At 36.8% G+C, this 22,629-nt stretch overlaps 1 protein-coding gene across 1 annotated transcript in view; it reads right to left on the bottom strand.

The window, feature by feature from the left end:
* LOC126979392 (glypican-1) overlaps window positions 1–22,629 on the bottom strand; it is a 149,034-nt gene that overhangs the window by 40,658 nt on the left and 85,747 nt on the right. Inside the window, exon 2 of the mRNA XM_050828669.1 lies at window positions 11,449–11,601. Coding sequence (XP_050684626.1) covers window positions 11,449–11,601 — 153 coding nt within the window. The remainder of the gene's footprint in view (window positions 1–11,448; window positions 11,602–22,629) is intronic.

Genomic DNA, 22,629 nt, shown 5'->3' with positions numbered 1-22,629 from the left:
CTTTACGCTTACTTACATTTCAATAACCTATTGACAGATAGCATTGGGCTATAACTAACAATATAACTATGTTGGACATAACATGGATAAATAAGATCTTGTCATTAAAAGGTGATAGCAATGTATCCGTAACTGGAGACTGGCAATATTGAAAACCGCCAATAGTTTATTGTTAGTTATAGTCCCATGCTATCTGTTGATAGATTATTGAAATGTAAGTAAGTGTAAAAGGATAGAATTGTCTACCTTTAGTAAGTTAAACTAAGGACAGATAAGTTATTGAAAACGGCCGTAGGTCATCATAAATATCGTATTTTCTCTAGGGACTGTTAAATAATACATCCTGGAACCACAACGAGATGCGGGCGCCTGACCAAATACAGCGTCCATCACACACGTGATGTATGCGCAGGCGCACGACAATGAATCTGTACTCTGTAGAAAGCGACGTAATTGGATTCGCTGAAAGCTTTCGACAGTCTCGAAATGGCATGTTGGCGTGGCCGAATTTGTAAGGACAATGTTAATAAATGTAAATGCGACGGTGTAAAAAGTATTTTGTGTTATCGCGGACAAGTTCTTCTTCATCTGAGCTGAGCTTGACTCGTTAACGAATTGGAATGTTGCCTTTTTAGTTGGCATCTTCGTGTGAAGTTTGGCGATGCGTTTAGGGTTCAGTACCTACTGAGAACGCAAGCATTACAATGTAGTGCCGATCAGGATTCTTGAAAGACCCAAAAATTCTGAGCGGCTCTACGATTGCGCTTGTTTATTATATTATATTTATATTATATTTCCAAATATGCAAATATTGGGGTTGAGCAGGTTATCAACTGTAAAGTAGATCCTGTAGATGAAGCCACAACCTGAGAGTTGAACAAAGCATACATGATTTATCAACGATACTTCACTCAAACGGTTGGCTCAGTTGGTAAGAGGAAGGGTATCGCACGGATCGCGAGATGTCGCCGGTTCGAGTCCCGCATCGTTCATTAAAAAAAATGTTTTCATATTTAATTTGTGTATTATAAATGCAGTCCCACTTATGCCTGTATTTGAGAAGTTCCCTTAATTCGTTCGATTATTAAAACAGGGATGAATTTGAATGTTATAATACCCTTTTAAAATTTATAAAAACATGTATGTCTCATCGATAAATGATCTACTATTGAGATGGCATGGGATGATACAAAATACTACAATTTAATTGAATAACCTCAAACCTCCCCTTTTTTTGTAGTCGGTTAACAGATAGTGTGAAACTCGATCGTGTCACAAACAATATTTCTCCGCAGTACTCTATCATTCAAACCGGGAGAACTGTATGTTGGACTCATAACTGCAGACTGTAATAATTATTTTCCTTGTCAGCGCGTCGCGTTTCAAGTGTCATTAAGGCGCTGACACATCAAAGCGATTGCGTGAGTGAAACATGCTACGTGTAGCCACTTCATAAGGCGCAAGATGGTACATATGGCGAAGAGTTTTGCTGTTCTTTGACCTTTAAGCTGTCAACTATTAACATAGACCTCTTGTTATTGAAGAAAATTTTAAACAGGACAATAGACGTCTGTGATTGGAAGAGCTAACCTTAAATAATTTATACGTCTAGATAGAGCCTTTTGCTGTTAGGCAACGCATCAGGACAGGCTAGATTTTATAGTGAAACTTTTATTACATCGTCTCAAACTTTTTTGCATGTCGCGTGACGGTCGGGCGGCGCCTATAGTTCGCAGCAGCTGACCGTGTAGTGTATAGACTATTACTCATTTGTGCCAGTGCTCCACGCTATTTAGTTTCATTTTGTCAGTGTTAAATGTAAATGCAGTTTGTCAGTGTTTAATGTAAATGTTGTTATTTATTAAATAATTAATGTGAAAATAGGTTTCACTTTTACCGTGGTTTCATAAAACCACACAATCCTTTTTTATTACGACAGTCACTTTGTCTATTATTAGGGCATATTAAATTCGAAAATACCCTGTAATCACAATAATTGAGGTAATATATGAACTACGAAGTCTCTCTTCTCTACTATTCTTGAAGAACTTGTAGCCCCACCCAAGCATTTTCATTCAAGTTCCCGGTTACTACTATAATGACATATTATGGTCACCAGTTAAATCGACAATTATAATCAAAATTATGTCTGTATTATATGTCGAACTTACTGGTGAAAGAACATGTGTCTTACAGATGTGATATTAGAATTATCAAACAGTATCTCTCAGGATTATAACACCCGAATGCATATTTTAAACAAAAAACAGCACTCAAAGACGTGTTAATGATTCAAACACTTAGTATAGACTATCTGAGTTGACTACAGTTAGCTATAACTCGTGTTACAAATACAAGACTTGTACAACGTCTTCTTTAGTACGAGATACATAACTTATAGCCCTTAACACATGGTTGGATTTGGTAAGGCCGAACCATCGGACGGTCCGGCGTCCGGCGGGTGCCTCGCACCGATTGTCGGCTATCAGACTGCGTCCTATGATTTGGCCGTACCAAATCCGATCATGTGTTTAGGTATAACATGCGAACACATTAACTTACAGCTATATTTACCCACTGATGTATGGAACTGTATAAATCCTCGTAATATAAAAAAAACTGAAATCATACTTTTAAGTCACTTAAAATAAATATATATGTACAATTTATCTAACTGGCACTAATGTTGTGTAGTTAACGTACCTAGATTTAACTCTTTGTTAGCATATATTACAAACCCGTGTGGTTTTCTAATGCTAGCTTTAAAATTGAGTATTTAGTAATAAACGTCAGATCGCGCGATGTCGCCGATAGTTTTTCACGTAAAGTGTGTCCACGCCACTACCGGTCATTGAGGTCTCGCCAAACAAGGTGTAATAACTAGCAGGCAATCGAAAGTCATCCAGACACTAAAAAAACTCCGCCACAACGTTAATTGACCGGACACAATCACGTATAATGAGGCCTCTATTGATTTTCTATCGGGAATACTTTTTTATACAATCTCTCCGTTGCCGATTTTCACAATTGCTTTAAGCCATAACTAAAGTGCTATAAAACGATCAATTCTTAAATATATATTTTTTTCCTACTTCGATGAAAAGCTCACTTTTAGTCCCTGGTGAGAGGAAGAAAAGTGGTCGATTCTCTCCCGGCAAGATGACTTTTCTCCCTCGTACCAGGGACTAAAAGCGAGCTTTTCATCCAGGTGGGTAAAAAAATCGTAGACGCAACACGTGAGATAAGTAGGACATAATATATAGTCACCCGCGATTGTCAATACTCCGCGTGAGAAAATGACATGCTATTCTCCCTAGGTGTGTAATATACTGTTTATTATAAGAGAAAGACAGCTAAGCGTACTGTTGTCTCTTGTAACACCACAATAACATTGTCGGCGGTGATCCCTTATCTCTTACTGACGGTGATTAGGTAATCAAGTTCAATTTCAAATATTTTTGTTCCAAAGTAGGATTTTAAATCACTTATTGAACAGTAATTATTTAAATCGGCTTTACCCTAGGAACCGACTAGTTACGGAGCACTCGGATGATCATATTGGACACCAGTTACATTGGTAGTCTTCTACGATCGCCTAAGGTATTCCAGAGGGAATGAACCCATTAACCCCATAAACGTTTTTTTTAATTCTCTTGAATATCATAACATAACACATTTATTGTGTACATTTACTGGGATCATGTTGAAAATTCACTTAGAACGTATAACAAAGGACTTACTAACTTCACTTTAGTAAATCATTCAATTCCATAAAAAAAAAACTCGAACTTTCGAACCAATCAATCCGAATTAGAAAAGCTATCTCACACAGAATGTTTGAGCACACGAGCAGTTAATCAATATTGTGAGGGTAGTTGTAAATCTAGCACGGTGAGAGCGTCAATATTGACGGAGCCTCCGTGTGACTGGACACACCTTCTGTTATGGTAATTGCGTGTATTTGGTCAGTTTTGTATGAAGCTTAGCGTGGTGACAATGCCATCTTGTTTTCTTTCAACTGTGCTGCGCGACGTGTGTACTGTGCACGTATATTACCCGACTTATGCGCGACGCAAAGGAAGGTAATGTTAACAGTCTACTGGGATCTGTGTGTAGCATAACTAGTAATTACCAGTGGGAGGCTCCTTTGCACAGGAAGCCGGCTAGATTATGGGTACCATAACGGCGCCTATTTCTCCCGTGAAGCAGTAATGTGTAAGCATTACTGTGTTTCGGTCCGAAGGGCAACGTTACTAGTGAAATTACTGGGCAAATAAGACTTAACATCTTGCGTCTCAAGGTGACGAGCGCAATAATAGTAGTGCCGCTCAGAATTTTTGGGTTTTTCAAGAATCCTGGGCGGCACTGCATTGTAATGGGCAGGGCGTATCAATTAACATCAGCTTGACGTCCTGCTCGTCTCGACCCTTATTTTCATAAAAAAAAAACCTCCTATATGTGAGTACTAGCTGACCCTAGAGACGTTGTTCTGTTCACAATAAAAAAAAACTCTTGCGGATGGAATTTCGTAAAATCCCTCAACTGAGCTCTAGTCGGCGAAAGGAATATTTCTACCAAATTTCTATCAAAAGTCTCTACGCCTTGTGGTTCCAGAGATATCGTGATGAATCAATACTTAGGTGGAAATCGCTTGTATATATAGATTAGTGAAACGCCATTGCTTCTCGTGGGTTAACATAAAGAAATAATGGAATCAATTGGATGAAAGCCAAGGAAAAGTATTAATGCCTTACGAAGTTGCGTAGAGATCTATGAAAATGAAATACGGGCAATCGTACTCGATGATAATATGTAAAGAAATAAGCAGGTGAAAGAATTTTTAAAATTGATAAAGATGTTTAAGAGTCAATCCTAGAGGCGCAACTTCTGCAGGGCACCGTTTTCTTCTCGAAAGTTCTCACTCTTCCATTTGCAAGACAATATCTCCTGAGGATACCTTTAGAACCCGTGTCAAAATGGTAGAAGTAGAGTTTTACTTTGCCGATTAACCCCATCGTTCAGTCGGGGCTTCAGCATGGCCGATTCTTCCGTGGAGGATGCTTACAGCCCCTAACTCTAAGACGTTGGGCGTTAGGTGCACTCTGCATGTAGAGTAAGAGTAACAAATCTTAGCGAAATGGCTGTAAAATCCCTGAAATGGCTGGACCTATTTTGACGGGACTTTTATTGGCAGGTGGCAAAAATAATTTATATGGCAAAACAACATTTGCCGGGTCAGCTATCTAACATTAGATTTAGATAAAGAATACTTGTTGTTGTGTTAGAATTTTTGTCTGTGTTTATGTATGTCCAGGGAAACGCAAAAATTATTGAATACAATTATTATAGATCTTAACAAAAGCTTGAGACAACATATTATTATGACGGTAGATGAAAATATCATCTTGGGTCATAATCTTGAACAGCTGATGGTGACAGGCAAGGTAGATAGCAAACGTCCCAGAAATGGTCCCACGAAATGGTCGGATGAAATACGATCTTCTCTGAACATCAGCTTCCATAATGCCCTTCATAAAGCTAAGGATCGTAGCAGATGGAGGGGAATCGTACGGGAGAAACTGATGCAGTGGAGTCACGACCCTCAGTAATGAGGAAAACGACGCGAGGAGGAGATGAAAATATAGTATTTCTGCATATAGTGTCAGCCAGTAAAGTCGATTGGCGGTACTATTGAAAAAACACGGTTTGTCAAGAACATTCGATTATAAGGTATAGGTACTGTAAGAGTAAGGTGAAGCGAGGTCAAGACAAGAATAAAACAACAATACAATCAGCTTTATAGTTGTGTGAACAACCATACTATGACGTCATCAACTAATTGATTTGTCCGTTGTATCACTGTAATCGGATGACAAATGTATTAGTAATCGGATTATGTGTTCGGTTCGAAGGACCAAACCTGAACAAACAAAGACATAACAGAGCAAGTCGTGCAATAGTGTATTTGCATATATTATATCCCCACTAATATTATAAATGTGAATGTAAGTTTGTTTGTTACGCTTTCACGCCTAAACCACTGAACCGATTTTGATGAAGTTTTGTACAGAGATAGACAAGAGCATGGGAAAAGACATACGCTACTTTTTATCGCGAATAAAAGACTTGGCAGGGTTGAAATAGGGGGTTGAAATTTGTTCGTCACTATCAAAGAAAACAACATGTAAATTTATATTTAGGCACTTGATAAGAAATACATACATATTTGTTCTAGCGTCTTTAAAATATAGACCTGTTTGGGGATGAAAAAGGGGATGAACAATCTATAGTTGGTAGCTTATAAAAATGTATTAAATACAGCAGTTTGTTGTGTGTATTATTTCCAAACTGAGCATAATAAAAAATCTGTCCAAAGTAACTATTTCACGCGCGCGAAGTCGCGGGTAAAAGCTAGCATATTATAAAAAGAAATTAGAGAAGCTATACCTGCATTAAAAATTCGTTATTATCTACTATATAAAAATGTATGCCTACTATTCTATTGTAAATTAAGTATGAGTATCTTACAAATTAGTAATTGAAAAGCCATTAGTTAGAGCAGATACTTACATCATATCAGCGTAGGTACTTATAGCATATACAAAGAGTGCAAAAGAGAAGAACAAATGATATAAGAGAAAGATAAAAAGGCATAAAAGACATTTATTTTCTCAAAGCTGATTCCTTTAGAATTATTTTTGATTTCATTTCTAATATACTAAATACTACTACCTCTCCCAGCATTCTTTTTTTGCGGTCTTTTTAATAAAAATATACAATATTGTACCGTCATTGCTATTGCTATAAAAAATCATAATCTAGTCGCAGGCTGTCGGATCACTTAGATATTCAGCTGTGGAGTACAATGAGTAATAGGATTTACAAAACATTTAAATTTATTTATAGATAATGCCTGAACAGTGGCTGGGACTTTATTATAAAAGTGTATACATTTACCCTTAAAGCTATTATGTATCTTATGAAGCCTACTAAAATTAGTTATAAGCAATCCCTTATTTCTAGTGTTATAATAATGAAAATCAGTATTAAGAGCAAAAAGGTGACGATTTTTGTGAACGTATATTAAATTTCATAAATGTACTGACAATGAAGAAGATAGAAGAGATAATCTATTGTTACTATAATTAATTCATTGATTGACAAGTCTTTAACAGTTGAACATTTTTCGGAATAGGCAGGTATCATAAAACTTATCTGGTACCTCAGTCTCATTTAAAGGTCTTATTAAAATAAAATATTTTGATTTTTGGACACATTTTGCTTGCTTGCTTTCATTCGTAGTTGTTATTTGTGTGTGTAGAAGTTCTAAGATAAATTTAATCACAAATACCCTTATGCTTCATCAAATTTATTAAAGTCTTTTGAGATTTTATTTTATGATAATAAGGGACGAGACGAGCAGGACGTTCAGCTAATGGTAATTGATACGCCCTGCCCATTCCAATTCAGTGCCGCTAATAATTCTTTGAAAAAGCCAAAAATTCTGAGCGGCACTACAACTGCGCACGTCACCTTGAGACATAAGATGTTAAATCTCATTTGCCCAGTAATTTCACTAGCTACGGCGCCTTTCAGACCGAAATTGGCGCCGTTGTGGTACCCATAATCTAACCGGTATTCTGCGCAAAGGAGCCACCCACTGGTTTTAATTTGCTAAAGGATGGTCTTTATTAAAAACTGCAGCACAAACAGCATTCTAAAGAGATAATATATTGTTGTCTGATAACCTACTGCGGTCAATATTATTTATAACTTGCATTCGAGTAAACAGTGATATAACAGCACAACACTAGCTAGCTCTGTGAGTTTCAAATATGAAACTAAAATAATCCAGTTTATAATAAATGCTGCCAGTATTCTTAGTACGCTTCCACGTAATGATAGTTTTAATTTATTATAATCATAGTATAGTAAATATAAATTATATGTCATAAATAAGTGAAATAAATAACTCTCTAGTTAATCGTCCATAAATTTAGGTACACATTAAAGTTGTATATTTAATCCTAGAAGTGAAGTATAAAATAATTTAAATATAACAAACTACTGAACTTATCGGGATGTGATTACGACCATTTGATGCTGAAATGATTCACGTTACATACAGGGTTTGTTTGTAACCGACTCATTTGGGCGCGATTTTGACCCACTTTGAACGAACAGATTTCGTTCAAACTTCATAGATTTATCGAAGACCGATGACAATACATTGATTAAAATTATTGCATGTTTCCATTTGGAAAATAAGATTTATGTTTATTTATATAATTATTTCATCGATCGTCGATAAGGCAGGATAATTTATTTAAATTTCAACCAAAGCGATATTCTAGGTTTTTTTAAAACTATATTTATTTCCTTGTACGATGTAGCCATTGCGAATTGTAGTGGTGTGTAGTAACCACATAAACGGTACTAAGATTGGCTTAAATTCAATTATATGGAGTTTAGTTAAGACATCATTCGACCTCTGTCTTGTACAAGGTTCTGCCCACCTCACGCCCACACCTATTACAACACCAATCAGAACATATCACAAGATCAATGGATCTACTCGTGTCACAGCGACCTTCTTTACAACTATTGAATTACTTATGCCATTTACGGCCGTTCCCAATAGTCAATCTATCTCTTACTTGATATAAAAATCGTAACTATCGTTGAGTTTTCTGTCCCAATAAACTTATCGACGGTCTCAACTTATCCGAACACGCTGTCTGTCAATGGGACTACGCGCGACGTATAGCTTACCAGCGATAGAAGTTTGTATGGAAATTGCAATTCACGCGTCCCAATATAAGGCGATAAGAATGACTTATCGGGTAAATTGGGACAGCTTCAGATTATTGACTGCTAATTACTGACAGTGAAGGTAGTAGTTTAAATCTATCTGTAGATAGTATATTAGGAATGGCGGTTAATATATTTGAAGAATACTAATATTCTTACTATAGAATGATTTTGTTGCTTCCACCGCGGTAGTTGTTTAGTACAAACAGGAAAATTCCGTTACTATTTTGTGGGATCTAGAGGTACGGATTAAAAATTGACCGGAATTTGATGAAACTTTGATTTTATTTGATTTGGACGCCCGCAAACCGCAATTTATGTTTCGTTCGTGCCGTTGAAACAGAATATTAATGTTACCTATGCGTTTCGATTATTATCAGTGATAAAACTTTGATAATATTGTGGGGACTCCCGCGATAGTTCCTGGGTTAAAAACTATAATTAAGTTAATTTTTTAAGTGTCTTTATTTCTGTATACTTATCGTGGTACTGTGCATACAACAGTGCAGTCACCAAACAACCAAACTCTCATCAACTTACCATTGAAGTATATCCTTTCCAATAAAAAAAGAATCATCGAACTCGGTTGGCGCGATATTCAGTTATTCGTAAATTTATCATCCACGTTGCTATACGTATGTACAGCAAATTTAAGACTTGTATGGTGGTCTCATGGATGCCATTGTTAGATCTGGACCAAATTACAATGGCACCACACGGGAAGAACCAGCTTTCAAATAAAAAAAAGAATCATCAAAATCGGTTCACCCTGTCGAAGGTTTTGAGGTAACAGATATAAAAAAAACATACCGACGAATTGAGAACCTCCTCCTTTTTTGTAATCGGTTAAAAACTTTGCAGGTTTAAAGAATCTTTGAAACTTTTTCCAGTGGGAGGCTGCTTTGCACAGGATGCCGGCTAGATTATAGCTACCAAATCGGCGCCTATTTCTGCCGTGAAGCAGTAATGTGTAAGCATTCTGGGGTTTCGGTCTGAAGGGCGCCGTAGCTAGTGAAATTACTGGGCAAATGACACTTAAAATTTTATGTCTCAAGGTGACGAGCGCGATTGTAATGCCGCTCAGACTTTTTGGGTTTTTCAAGAATCCTGAGCGGCACTGCATTGTAATGGGCTGGGCGTATCAAATACCATCAGCTGAACGTCCTGCTCCTCCCGTCCATTATTTCCGTTAAAAAAAACTATATTATATATATACTTAGGTATGTGCGTTACATGAGATAACTTAGAGAAATTGTATGAGAGAAAACAAGCAATTCGGCACGGGCAAATAAACAGTAATAAAATAACCGTGAAATGAGTTTTGGACGAGGGTTGGAGGAGTGTGAGGGAATCTCAAATAACGGCGGGTTTATATTGTGAGTGTTTACACAGTTTCATGAATCATGATCAAACACGGATTCTTTAGATCACATACAAATCAGAACGCTGAGAGTGAGTGATGACGAGACGTCATAATGTGGGTGCTATTTTGTTTTTTTAGGGTTTCGGTCGATCTTGTTAAGTTTCAATTTTAAAAAATGTAGTTTTATCCGTGTTTTAATGAGTAACAGCTACAATAACATTAGAATACAAAGGTTAATTTCGCCACTACATACAAGACTATAATAGCTCATGCCCAATGTCCCATATTGGGTGATCTGGAGAGTAGAAGACCCCGGTTCGAATCCAGATGTCCTATTAGTATGTTTTGTACCTTCTTAAAAATCGTCCACATATTATAGAAGGTATTAATCTATACTAATATAATATTATAAAGCTGCAGTGTTTGTTTGTTTGTTTGAACGCGCTAATCTCTGGTACTACTGGTCCGATTTGAATGATTCTTTCAGTGTTGGATAGTCCATTTATCGAGGAAGGCTATGTTTTTTTTTTTTCAAAATTAGGGATCCGTAATAAAATTGCTATTTTGTAACACAAGGTGTAAAATCGAAAACCTATTTTTGCGTGCGCTGCAAAAACTATTGACAATAGAACAAAATGATGTACAGGCTATAATATAGGCAATATTTTATTACTTATAAAACTATCGCGTGAATTATACTTTATATGGCAAAACAACGTTTGCCGGGTCAGCTAGTATACCTAATTATACTAATGTAGGTACTGGAGCCGAAGACTTACAATAGACTAGCGTATAGACACACAAGGCGTGCAAGAGAGAAAAACATCTCTAACGGAGATAAAGAGAGAGGAAGGAGAGGACAGCGAATCTATTGTGACTGTAACCGATTTTGATTGACAAGTCATAACAGTCAGCCACGACATACATGACATTGAAGTAAAAATAAAATTAAATCAAGAATTCCATACAAGAAAGCAGTTTCCCTTTGGCAATACAGAACCTCTTAGCCAACAACTTAACCAGTAAATCTTATATGATTTATACTTCTACATAGACTGTAACAGCTGTAGGGAAACGTCAAAAACATTGAGGTTAAACCTTTATTTTGAGCAAAATACGCACACTAGCACAAATAGACGCACAAATCGCGAGTGTAATACGTAGCTTATCACGCATACTAAAGTAATAAGCCTGGCCTGTTCGCGACGGTATTCCTTGACCTATAAGTGTATAGTGATCTATAAATAGTGATTTAAGATTATTGGTGTACTCACCATCAAACTTCTTCGCCTTGTTCCCCAGGATATCTGCGAGCTTGACAAGCTCAGTTCGCAGCGACCCTTCGAGCTGCGTCCTGGCCTGCTGCGTGAGCCGGGACCTGGCTGCAGCCCCACAGCAACCCTTACTGGAGCAGAGACCGTCCGCATCTGTTGAGAAAGAAAAAATATATAAATAAAAACTAAAAAAAAAAAACACAAAAAAAAATGGTTCAAAAACGAAATTAAATTACGAAATAATCAAGAAATCACCGTTCGCGTAACGCTAAAACGTTCGTTGACGTTAGCGTTACGCGAACGCGACGACGTCGCCAGAGTTTGGCGAGTCAACATGTCCTGAGGATGCCTCGTGTAGAGGCGAATCACGTGTCAAATTGTGTTAAGACAAATATTAGCCGAATTAACACTAAGGTAAACTCAAAACATTCGGATAATTAGGTTTCTGTGTAAAAGTTACATTTTTATTATTAGATACGTTACGTTTCGCGGCCTTTGCGGAGCACTTTTACAGGAACACTGCGGTACACAGGAGTCAAGATAGTAGTTGTCATTGTGAAGTTTAGCGCCATTTGTGTCGGAGGTAGGGTTACCATCCGTCCGGATTAATCCGGACATATCCAGATTAATAGACTAGTCCAGATTTCCGGCTGATAGATGTACGGCTATCCAACGTGTCCGGATTTTATTTTTAATAAGATGTATTATTGTAATAAAACTAGATATTAACAAATAAGTCTATAGTTAATCTTTACAAGAAACGAAATATAAACAAAAAAGTCCGGACATTTATCGAAATGTCAGCACTTTTGAAATTACTAAATGGTAACCCTACTCGGAGGTGGTATCTGGCGCAGACGGTAGTATTTTATTTAAATGTGCAAATGTAAACACTCGCGTTAATCAAAGAATTTACAAAAGTGTTTTTTAGAATTATGTTGAGTTAGTAACACACTAACGCTATCACTAACGCCGTTATCAGATAGTTTGTATACTACAATAATAGATAGTGTTATTTAGTGATGTTATAATTAAAGTAAAATACCTCGACTGGTTGGAGGCACGTTCACCAAACGATATTTGGACAACATGTTTTATCGATTACTTTTCAATAAGAGATTTAAATTGATCGTGTGTGGGTTGCCTTATAGGTGCCGAACAGCATTCTAGCTACTTCCAATTTATCAGTATTCGCTATTCAGACGATGGTTCACCCCGCCCGTGACGTAATGCAATAAATACACCATCCAGCGGATGTTTAAACTTATTTCGGCCCCATAGATTACAGAGGCTCACTACGGCAGGGTCCCTGCCCCATCGCAACCAGCGATAGTGCTGTTCTATAGACTATCGATAGCCCATATCGAATCTATGTACTAAATGCGTCAATCGTTAACTACGAAAACATATGATATTTTACTTATTTATAGAGCTTTATTATCAAAAATAATAATGTGGTCACAAATAATGTTGTTTTAATATCTACTAAATTAAAATCCCTTCGATTTATTTACCTTTAATCGAATCTGTAGATTGCAGGTACAATGATTGGAATACCGGCTCCAATAAAAGCTAGCTTTCAAATTCAACTGTTTAGTGATAATTGACTAAAGTATAATTGATAACTATCAAATTTTTAACGCTATTCAAAAAACACTATTGAAAAATACTTCCTTAGCAAGCAGTCAATTTGGTAAAAAAATATTATTTAAGGTGTTCATAGAATACATTACATTAATCGTTACATTATAAGTACTACAATGAATTAAAACTCAATGGACGTGCATAGTTCTGACATTTTTCGGCGTTATATCGATTAAATTTTACATTGTGGTAATAGACCATCGAAAAAACATTTGTCGACATTTGAACGTTGAAAGCACATCACTATATTTGACAGCTAAAATTGTTAAAGTCTCGTATCGATCAGTTGTCTCCACTTTACCCTTGTCCCCCACTAAGTTCCTTGCAGGGATAACATTAGACCCTGCGGCTGTATTGGGGTTCATTCTTCGTGTTCACAAAACTTATTCCAAAAGTAGATATATTAATTTTTTGAACAGTTCGCTAGACCTAGTACTGTGCCTTTCCATATTTTTAGCCATAAGATTCAGATGGCTAAATAAACATGTAAATGATTTGAGTTTTCTTTAGTGTTAATTCCGACAATATTAGTCTTTAAACAATTCGACACGTGTTTCGTCTCTACACGAGGCATCCCCAGGACGTGTTGTATCGCCAAAATCTGGCACAGAATCTTGTGGTCATTCAAATCATTTATATAATTATGGATTTCCGCAAAGTAACGCCTACTTCAATAAATTTTATTTAAATAAACAATTCTTACATATTGTTAAGGCGCCTGCCCTTGTCTTTTTTTAAGCCAATGTCTAAATTATTTAATACTAGCTGATGCCCGCGACTTCGTCTGCGTAGATAATGGGTTTTTAAAAATAATAAGCAAGTTTTGATTGAAGATCATCTCATGTCATTTTCCAGTCCCGGTTCCCGTTTTCGCTCCCGTTCCCAACATATTATTATATAAATCTTATTTCGAGGAAGATTGCTATGGCGAACGGTATAGTTATAGCTCATGTACGTGAATTTCAGTTTTTCACTAATCCCGCTTCTTATCCGGGATAAAATGTCCTTTCCTAAGCTCTAGGCTATCGCTCTAATTTCATCAAAATTGGTTCAGTAGCTCCAGAGGAAAAGCGTAATTAACAAACTTATATTCACATTTGTAATATTAGTAGAAATTTATACGGCGTTCTCTCAGGCTTCTCTTGCGTAAGTATTAAAAAAATATATATTATAGTTTTATTTATAATATCTTTTAAGCAAGAAAGGTACCCGTCGTATGGAAGTCCGTCTCACACTTGACCAATGCTCAGACTGTCAACAATTTGCGAGCAACATTCGTAAGGTATTTCGGTCATATACTAAGGAAGAGAGACGAAGCTTTCGAGAGGTTTATCCTTGTTGGAAATACTGAAGGCAGATTGAGATCATGAAGCAGATGCCCAGCATAATGGACTGTCCAGCTAAAAGGCGATGAATCGCATTTCAGACGCATGCTTTTTATTAGATAGGAGGACAAACGAATGCGGGACACTGTATGGTAAGTGAAGTTATTATTTTTCTGCCTTGAAGCAGAAATGTACAAGCATTATTGCGTTTCGGTCTGAAGGGCGCCGTAGCTAGCGTAATTACTGGGCAAATGAGACTTCTTGTCTCAAGGTGACGAGCGGAATTTGTAGTAGGTACAGCACTGCATTATAATGGACATGGCATATCAATTACCATCAGATGACGGATCAGACGTGCTGCTCATCTTGTACTTATCGTCCTAAAAAAATGATCACCGCTGCCCGTCTATCATGGTATGACAGAAAACACTAGTCTGTTTCACTTTTTACCTGTGTCATATCCAGCAACAAGTTAGTAGGAATTTTACTCTACCTTAATAATAATATTGACACACTCTTACACAAATTATCTTGCCCCAAACTAGGCATAGCCTGTACTATGGGTACAAGACAACGATATATTTAATACAATATACTTAAACATACATTATCTTGCCCCAAACTAGGCATAGCATGTACTATGGGTACATAACAAAGATATATTTAATACAATATACTTAAACATACATTATCTTGCCCCAAACTAGGCATAGCATGTACTATGGGTACAAGACAACGATATATTTAATACAATATACTTAAACATACATTATCTTGCCCCAAACTAGGCATAGCCTGTACTATAGGTACAAAACAACGATATATTTAATACAATATACTTAAACATATACAAATAAACGCATCATATAAATGATAGCACCTACCGGGATTCGAACCCGGGACCTCTAGCTCAGTAGGCAGGGTCACTAACCACTGAGCTATAGGGGTCTCAATCATTAGAGCTGCACGGGGAGCAAAACCTGTATGTTTTACGGCCGTTCCCAATGTACTATCTACAGATAGAGAAATTACTATCTTCTACTGTCAGTAATCTGAAGCTGTCCCAATATACCCGATAAGTCATTCTTATCGCCTTATATTGGGATGCGTGAATTGCAATTTCCATACAAACTTCTATCGCTGGTAAACTGTACATCGTCCCATTGACAGACCGCGTGTACGGATAAAGTGAGTTACCGTAGATAAGTTTATTGGGATAGAAAAGTCAACGATAGTTACGATTTTTATCTAAAGTAAGAGATAGACTCATTATTGGGAACGGCCGTTAATCGCCAGGCAGAATTCAGAACTATTCGCCAAACGAGCCCATCTCTAGTTTGTAATTTGAGTCGTGGCGTTGTTAGCGCTGAAGTACTCAAAGCCGATGTTTATTTTGTCGCACGTAATGAATGTATTCACGGCAGCACCGGTCTGCAGCAACAATGCCACCTCAAATTAATACTTCAATATTGGAACGCGTCACTGCATTAAACTAGACGCGCCCGCCGTGCGGGTTAATGCACACAGATTTAAACACGCCACACGGAATCTTCGTCGGTATGACAGGGCAACAGGATTCATTATTGCATACACGACGCAGGGTCAATATGAATTAATTTTATGGTCCAAGTTCAAAGCGATCGCGGACAGGAAGTTCGAATAGTTAATAGTTTTAATAAAATATTTTTATGTAATGACACTGTTTATTTTAAGTATTTGGTTTAAGCTGTGTCAAAAGAAGATTAAATTAAAACACCTTGTTATCTATTTGACTGTTAATAACAGTATACTAACATCTTAACCTATATTATGATGCAAATATGATGCAACCGATTCAATAAACTTATTTTATCTTATTGGAGATTATTGTAAAATTACTTGTTGGTATATCAATATTAATGTTGGTATCTCAATACACCCTACTTTTCATAAAAGTAAGTGTTAATTCAGAATCATATTCTTTCCAATAAAATTAAAGAATATCTTAAACAATACAATAATATGTTAAACCTATAAATATTCAATACTGTTGTTCCATTTGTATTTCTATTTATTTATTTCGCCTTATGTTTAATTGTGTAACATCTAATAATTGAATATTAGTAATTCTATTATTATGTGTATTACTATGTGTGCTCCATAAAAGCTGTTTGTTTCTCTGAATATATAATGAAAACTTACGATACAAGACTTTTAGGATCTTTCTAAGATTTGTTGTTTAATAAGGAATGGAACAAGATTCCAGTCACTGTTAATGTGATTCATTATGAATCTTGTTCACAATCACAGTCAAAGATGGATCTTTGCCATATGAAAACCACATGACGTTGAGAAGCTGTCAATGTCAGAGCTTAACCCGCTTTTGCTCACAGCTTGTAGCACAAAGCAATCAGGAACGAAGCCGCATCCCCAAGCGAGGGGCGACAGGCCGATAACGCTCAACACCACAGCCTTTTGATATTTTAATGTTTGCGATGTGACAGCTCAGCGAGGGCGCGACTCGTTAAATACTTGTAAATATCACCAAGTTTGATTGTGATTGAAATGGTGACAAGTTACAACGTCATACTATCTGGATCTGTGTCGGCAGTTTGTATAATCCGCTTCTTTGATTTATGAACGCCTGGTCAAGGGCCGATTTATTATTCAATTGAAAACTTTTATAAGACATGAACAAAGTGACTTCCCTGAAGAGTGGGAGGCTCCTTTGCACAGAATGCCGGCTAGATTATAGGTTCCACAACGGCGCCTATTTCTGCCGTGAAGCATAAATGTGTAAGCATAACTATGTTTCGGTCTGAAGGGCGCCGCAGCTAGTGAAATAACTGGGCAAATGAGACTTAGCATCTTATGTCTCAAGGTGACGAGCACAATTGTAGGCGGCTCAGAATTATTGGATTTTACAAGAAACCAGAGCAGCCCTGCATTGTCAGAGCTCCACTTTCGGTTTAAGGCGTGATGTTATTTTTAATGTATTTATTTTTGTTTTCTCTGGAATGCATTTTTTTCTCAACACATTTTTTCCTCGCGTCTTTTTCTTAATTATTTTTTAACGCTTAGTTCTTACGCTGTATACTTCGCTTCGCTTCTTCGGGCGTCCCTAAAAGACGGTAGAGATATTAGACAGACATTAATAACAGTGTTAATGGACACATTCTTAGTTCAGTCTATCTAGCTGTTTAAGTTAAAGTAGAATTATTTATTTGCCCCAGTTAAGATAATAGTTTTTATAAGATAAATAATAGCTTTAAGGGTAAATTAAAAAATGGCTCTGTCGTAATCCTACTACTAATACTGAATAATATTCAGCTGTGGAGTGTTCCGAGTGTCTGATCACTCAGTTAAACTAAGTGATCGGACAGCATGGGAGTAGATTATGCTTATTTTGAAACCTGGCCTGTTTCCATCAGTTGTCTATCAGCAAGAAGCTCTATCCAGACAGATAATATTGTATAGGTGAATATGTTATATATTAACAAAACAACCGAAAAATCCGTTCCATTTGGTCCACAAAATACTTATTTATCTTTCAATAGAAATGTATGTAGCGGTGATCACTTGCCACGAGGTGATCACCTGCTTCACAAAGTAGTAGAGGTGCATGATATTTCCACGTATGTGGTCTATTGCTTCTAAGAATTATCTTGACGTGTAAACAACGCTTACCCTTCCTGTCACGAGTGATTTACTGTTTCTTGTAAGCTAAGCGTGGTATTAACCAAAGAAACTCCGTAAACATTTTCATGAAGATAAAATTAAAAACTTATGAATGTGTTATTATTTGTTGCGGCCGTACTCAAAATCTTAGTTTGCTTATTGAATAATGAAATAATCTTATCAAATTGGTGTATTATCATCGGTCCTCGATAAATCTACAAAGTTTTAATGACATCTGGCCGTTTAAAGTGGGTCAAAATCGCGTCTAAAGGGGTCAGTTACAAACATACACACAAACATACAAGTGAAGCTAATATAAAGCGTATAAAAAAAGAAATAAAGCAACATGGCGAAAATATGGCTTTCAAAATAGCCACATTGCTAATACTACCATCATATTGACACTGCTTAAAGAAATAGATTAACGAAACCAATGACCTGGGTAATTTTTTATTTCGATAAGTATAATAATATGGGTCCAAAGACTGTTTGGGCCCGCACTAGGGGCGTTCTTGATTTATTTATATTTGGGAGTAAAAAATGGTGTAACTTTTTAATGGCTGATTGTTCTTGACTTAATTGGATTTTATTGAAATAATCTTTCTTTCAATTACTATTATTATGGCCCTTTTCATTTCTTAGTTCATTAAATCTTAAAGTAATTTGGAACCCTTATAAAATAAGGGTTGATTCGTTATCCGTCTGTCATTACCTTTACATTCTTGTGATCGCGTGGAGGTTGAAACTAAAGTGAAGTACTTTTGACAGGTAATATTGTTTGAATAAACCCAAATTCATCGCGCGGACATAATAATATTATTAATATATTATACAAACTATTGGTATTGGTAAAGGGCTCCTGTTTCCGCAATTAGACCGCTTAATTGGGTCCATTTTGCGTGCAGTGTTGGCCAGTCATTCCAACCAGCCCAGCTCCTTCCAGAAGTTCAGAACACTCCTGGGGTGTTCGCAGACTTCCTGGAGCGACCTTGTATTTACTAAGGTTTGTGCCCGTTGGTTGGCCACCCCAGCACATTCCAGGATTACATGAGTGACCGTTTCATCTTCGGTTAGACAGCCCCTGCACTTAGGACTGTCCGTAAGGCCGATTGTAAATAGGTGTTTGTTCAGTGATGTGTGACCCGTTAGGGTGCCGACCATAATTCGGATGTCGTGTCTGTTTAGGCTAATAAGTCGACGTGTCAGTTTGGGCGATAGTGCAGGAATCGCCTCTTTCGACTGTCTGCAGCCTGAGACATTTGTCCATCGGGTTCTGTGTAGGTTGTTGGTGAGAGAGCGTATCCATGACCACATTTGGCTGAAGGGTAGCGGCAGGACTGGCCCTGGGCCAGCCACTTGCGTTTCCGACCCCCGCCTTGCAAGTTCAGTCGCTGCATCGTTCCCCAACGAACCGCTGTGTCCTTTGATCCATTGCAGAGTTAATTATACAAACTAAATTTAAAACAAAAAAAAAGTTATGAACGATGCGGCACTCGAAGATCTCGAACTCTCGGGTACCGTCCGACAGCTCATTCCAAATGAACCTTTGGGGTACGCATGGGTCGTAAATATTGGCATATCTTGTTCAACTCTCAGGTTGTATATTATAATCTATATAAAATAACATATATATAATAATTCTTCTGTACGTGTGTTGACAGTGAACTCCTCCTTAACGACCGGACCGATTTCGATGATTTTTTTGTGTGTTCCAGTGAATTTGAGAATGGTTTAGTCTCAATTCAGTCCATTTAATACTCCTGCCCATGTTAGTGAACTCCACCTAACGGCTGGACTGATTTTTGAAACAACTCTTAAAAACATAACAAATTGTTTTGATTTACACGAGCGACATCTCAAATCAATTTCCTAATATGCAAATATTGGGGTTGAGCAGGTTATCAACTGTAAAGTAGATCCTGTAGATGAAGCCACAACCTTAGAGTTGAACAAAGCATACAAAATTTTACGAATTAAATTTTAAGAACGGTTAGCTCAGTTAGTAGAGCACTGGCACGGAACGCCAGTACGAGTCTCGCATCGTTCATAAGATTTTGTTTTCTAATTTTATTTGTGTATAGAAGTGAGGGTTTTTACTTTAAAAATATAACAAATTGTTTAATTAAATACATTATTTTTTTAAAGTATTTAGTTTTCACATAAAAAGCAACACACTAATATCTATTTATATTCAACCGTACCGAACTTGACACACAAAATTCTGTACAAAACATCCCGTCTCCGACCTATTTTAAAGCGAAATGATTTATTTCTGTAGCGACGGGTTTAAGGGGTCTTCTTTCCGCTTCGGAAACATGAACCCCTCTAGTGGGTTAATGTTATTTCATATTTCCCTTTGATAATTTCGCGGACCCTAACGACCCTTAAAGCGCTTTTGAATTTATATTACTGTTAAGAAAATGTTACTCAAGAGGACGAGGAAACGCCGAGGTGTTAAATAACTTTTTAAGTAAGACCATTTTGATGTGATTTTATAAGGATTTTATCTTGCTGTAAGTCGCTTTTTGCCGTAAGGAAGGGGTTCCCTAACTGTGCGCCGCGGTGCCCTGGTCCTACGTAGAGAGTAATGAGAGGCACTATGAGGCATTTATATATAATATTGACACAATTTTCGCACAAATTATCTTACCCCAAGTTAAGCATATATAGCCTGTGTTATGGGTTACAAGACAATGATATATTTAATACAATATACTTACTTAAACATACTAAAATTCATATAAAAATGCATAAATACATGTAAACATCCATGACTCAACATCCATATTCATCATATAAATGCTTGCACCTACCGGGATTCGAACCCGGGACCTCTAGCTTAGTAGGTAGGATCGCTAACCACTCGGCTATACAGGTCGTCAGGCTATATATGTTTTATTTATATAGATAAGTAGGATGTGCGATGTTCGCCGCGACAGCGAGTATAAATATAGAAATTTAGGATGTTTTAATTTTTGTACCTATGACCATTTCACCCTATTTCGACTAGCTAGGGCGCTGACACAAAATATTAAGCCTGTTAGTGCGCCGCAAACTGAAAAAGTTTAATCACCCCTGCCGTAAGATGATGATTTTTATGTGACTTTTTGTCACACTGTGCACAATCACATCATTTGAGGAATAAGCGTATTTGTCTATTTGTTATCTTTATGTAATTTTAGCAAGACTTTACGAAACGTTTCAGTTCTCTTTCAAGAATAATCGCGGAAGCTAATCCATTCGTTGGGACCTTGTATCCATCTCGCGTTAATGTGATGCTCAGAAATTTGTGTATGTTTTTAATAAATGCGCAGTAAAGTTAAACTTTTTGTCTTTAATTTACCTTTAAAGTTTTACCCCCTTATTCATAATGGTCCGCTAAACAAAACAGCCGCTAAGGAGTGTTTTTTCTCATTCTGAGTTAGGTCAATAGAAAAAGACAGAGTGAGAATTAGCAATGCTTTAAGTTAGCAGACTATTATGAATAAGGGGGTTAAAGTGTGCGTAACTTTAAATTGAGTTTTAATATGTCAGAATCAGTTTAAATTGTTAAAATAAATAAATTCTTAAATTTCCGTTACCAAAATTATTCCAGTTTATTTTTTTCTAATAGATACTTTACTTAAAGATTGTTTTAAGACTGTTTATTGTATTTTAAATACTAATATATAATTCTGCAAATAATGCTGTGTACACACTTGTGCAGTTACATCCTATCATGTATTTAACTGCTAGTTTTCTTGTATTTCTAGTAATCCTGTAGTGTGTACCAATTTAAAAAGAAATAAACCTAAAGTCAGTTTAATATTTTTTTTTATGAAAATAAGGGACAAGACGAGCAGGACGTTCAGCTTATGGTAATTGATACACCCTGCCCATTACAATGCAGTGCCACTCAGGATTCTTGAAACCCCCAAAAATTCTGAGCGGCACTACAACTGCGCTCGTCACCTTGAGACAAGATGTTAAGTCTCATTTGCCCAGTAATTTCACTAGCTACGGCGCCCTTCAGACCGCAACACAGTAATGCTTACACATTACTGCTTCACGGCAGATATAGGCGCCGTTGTGGTGCCCATAATCTAGCCGGCATCCTGTGCAAAGGAGCATCCCACTGGTAAAATTTATCGATGAACCGTCAGTCAAGCCGATTAAAAAAAACATTCTCACGAAAGTTTTAATAATTCAATTGTGTTAATATGAAATTTACAATCACATCACTTCCTGCGTTTATAAAATGCGATAATAAATATAAGATTCCATAAGTAATTGAATACACAATTCCATTTAAAAAACGCCCCGTTTCAGGTTCATAATAGAGGTATAATTTAGAGCAAAGACCACCTGGACAGCTCGGATTGGGTCGGGATTAAATTCGTGTCGCAATGCGTCGTGCATTTAACTTAATAATATACGATGAAGACACTTTGATGGCAATAAGTATTAAAAACACCATCATTATTCTATCATTTGTAACACAATCAACACTTAGGCAACAGATGTAAGATTCAGCTTGAGATATATGAAGCGTACTTAGACTTTGCACAGACTTTAC

This window comes from Leptidea sinapis, chromosome 3 (assembly GCF_905404315.1).
Source record: "Leptidea sinapis chromosome 3, ilLepSina1.1, whole genome shotgun sequence".
Taxonomy (NCBI): domain Eukaryota; kingdom Metazoa; phylum Arthropoda; class Insecta; order Lepidoptera; family Pieridae; genus Leptidea; species Leptidea sinapis.
Note: the sequence above shows the minus strand (reverse complement) of the source record. Positions and strands in the feature narration are given on the sequence as shown.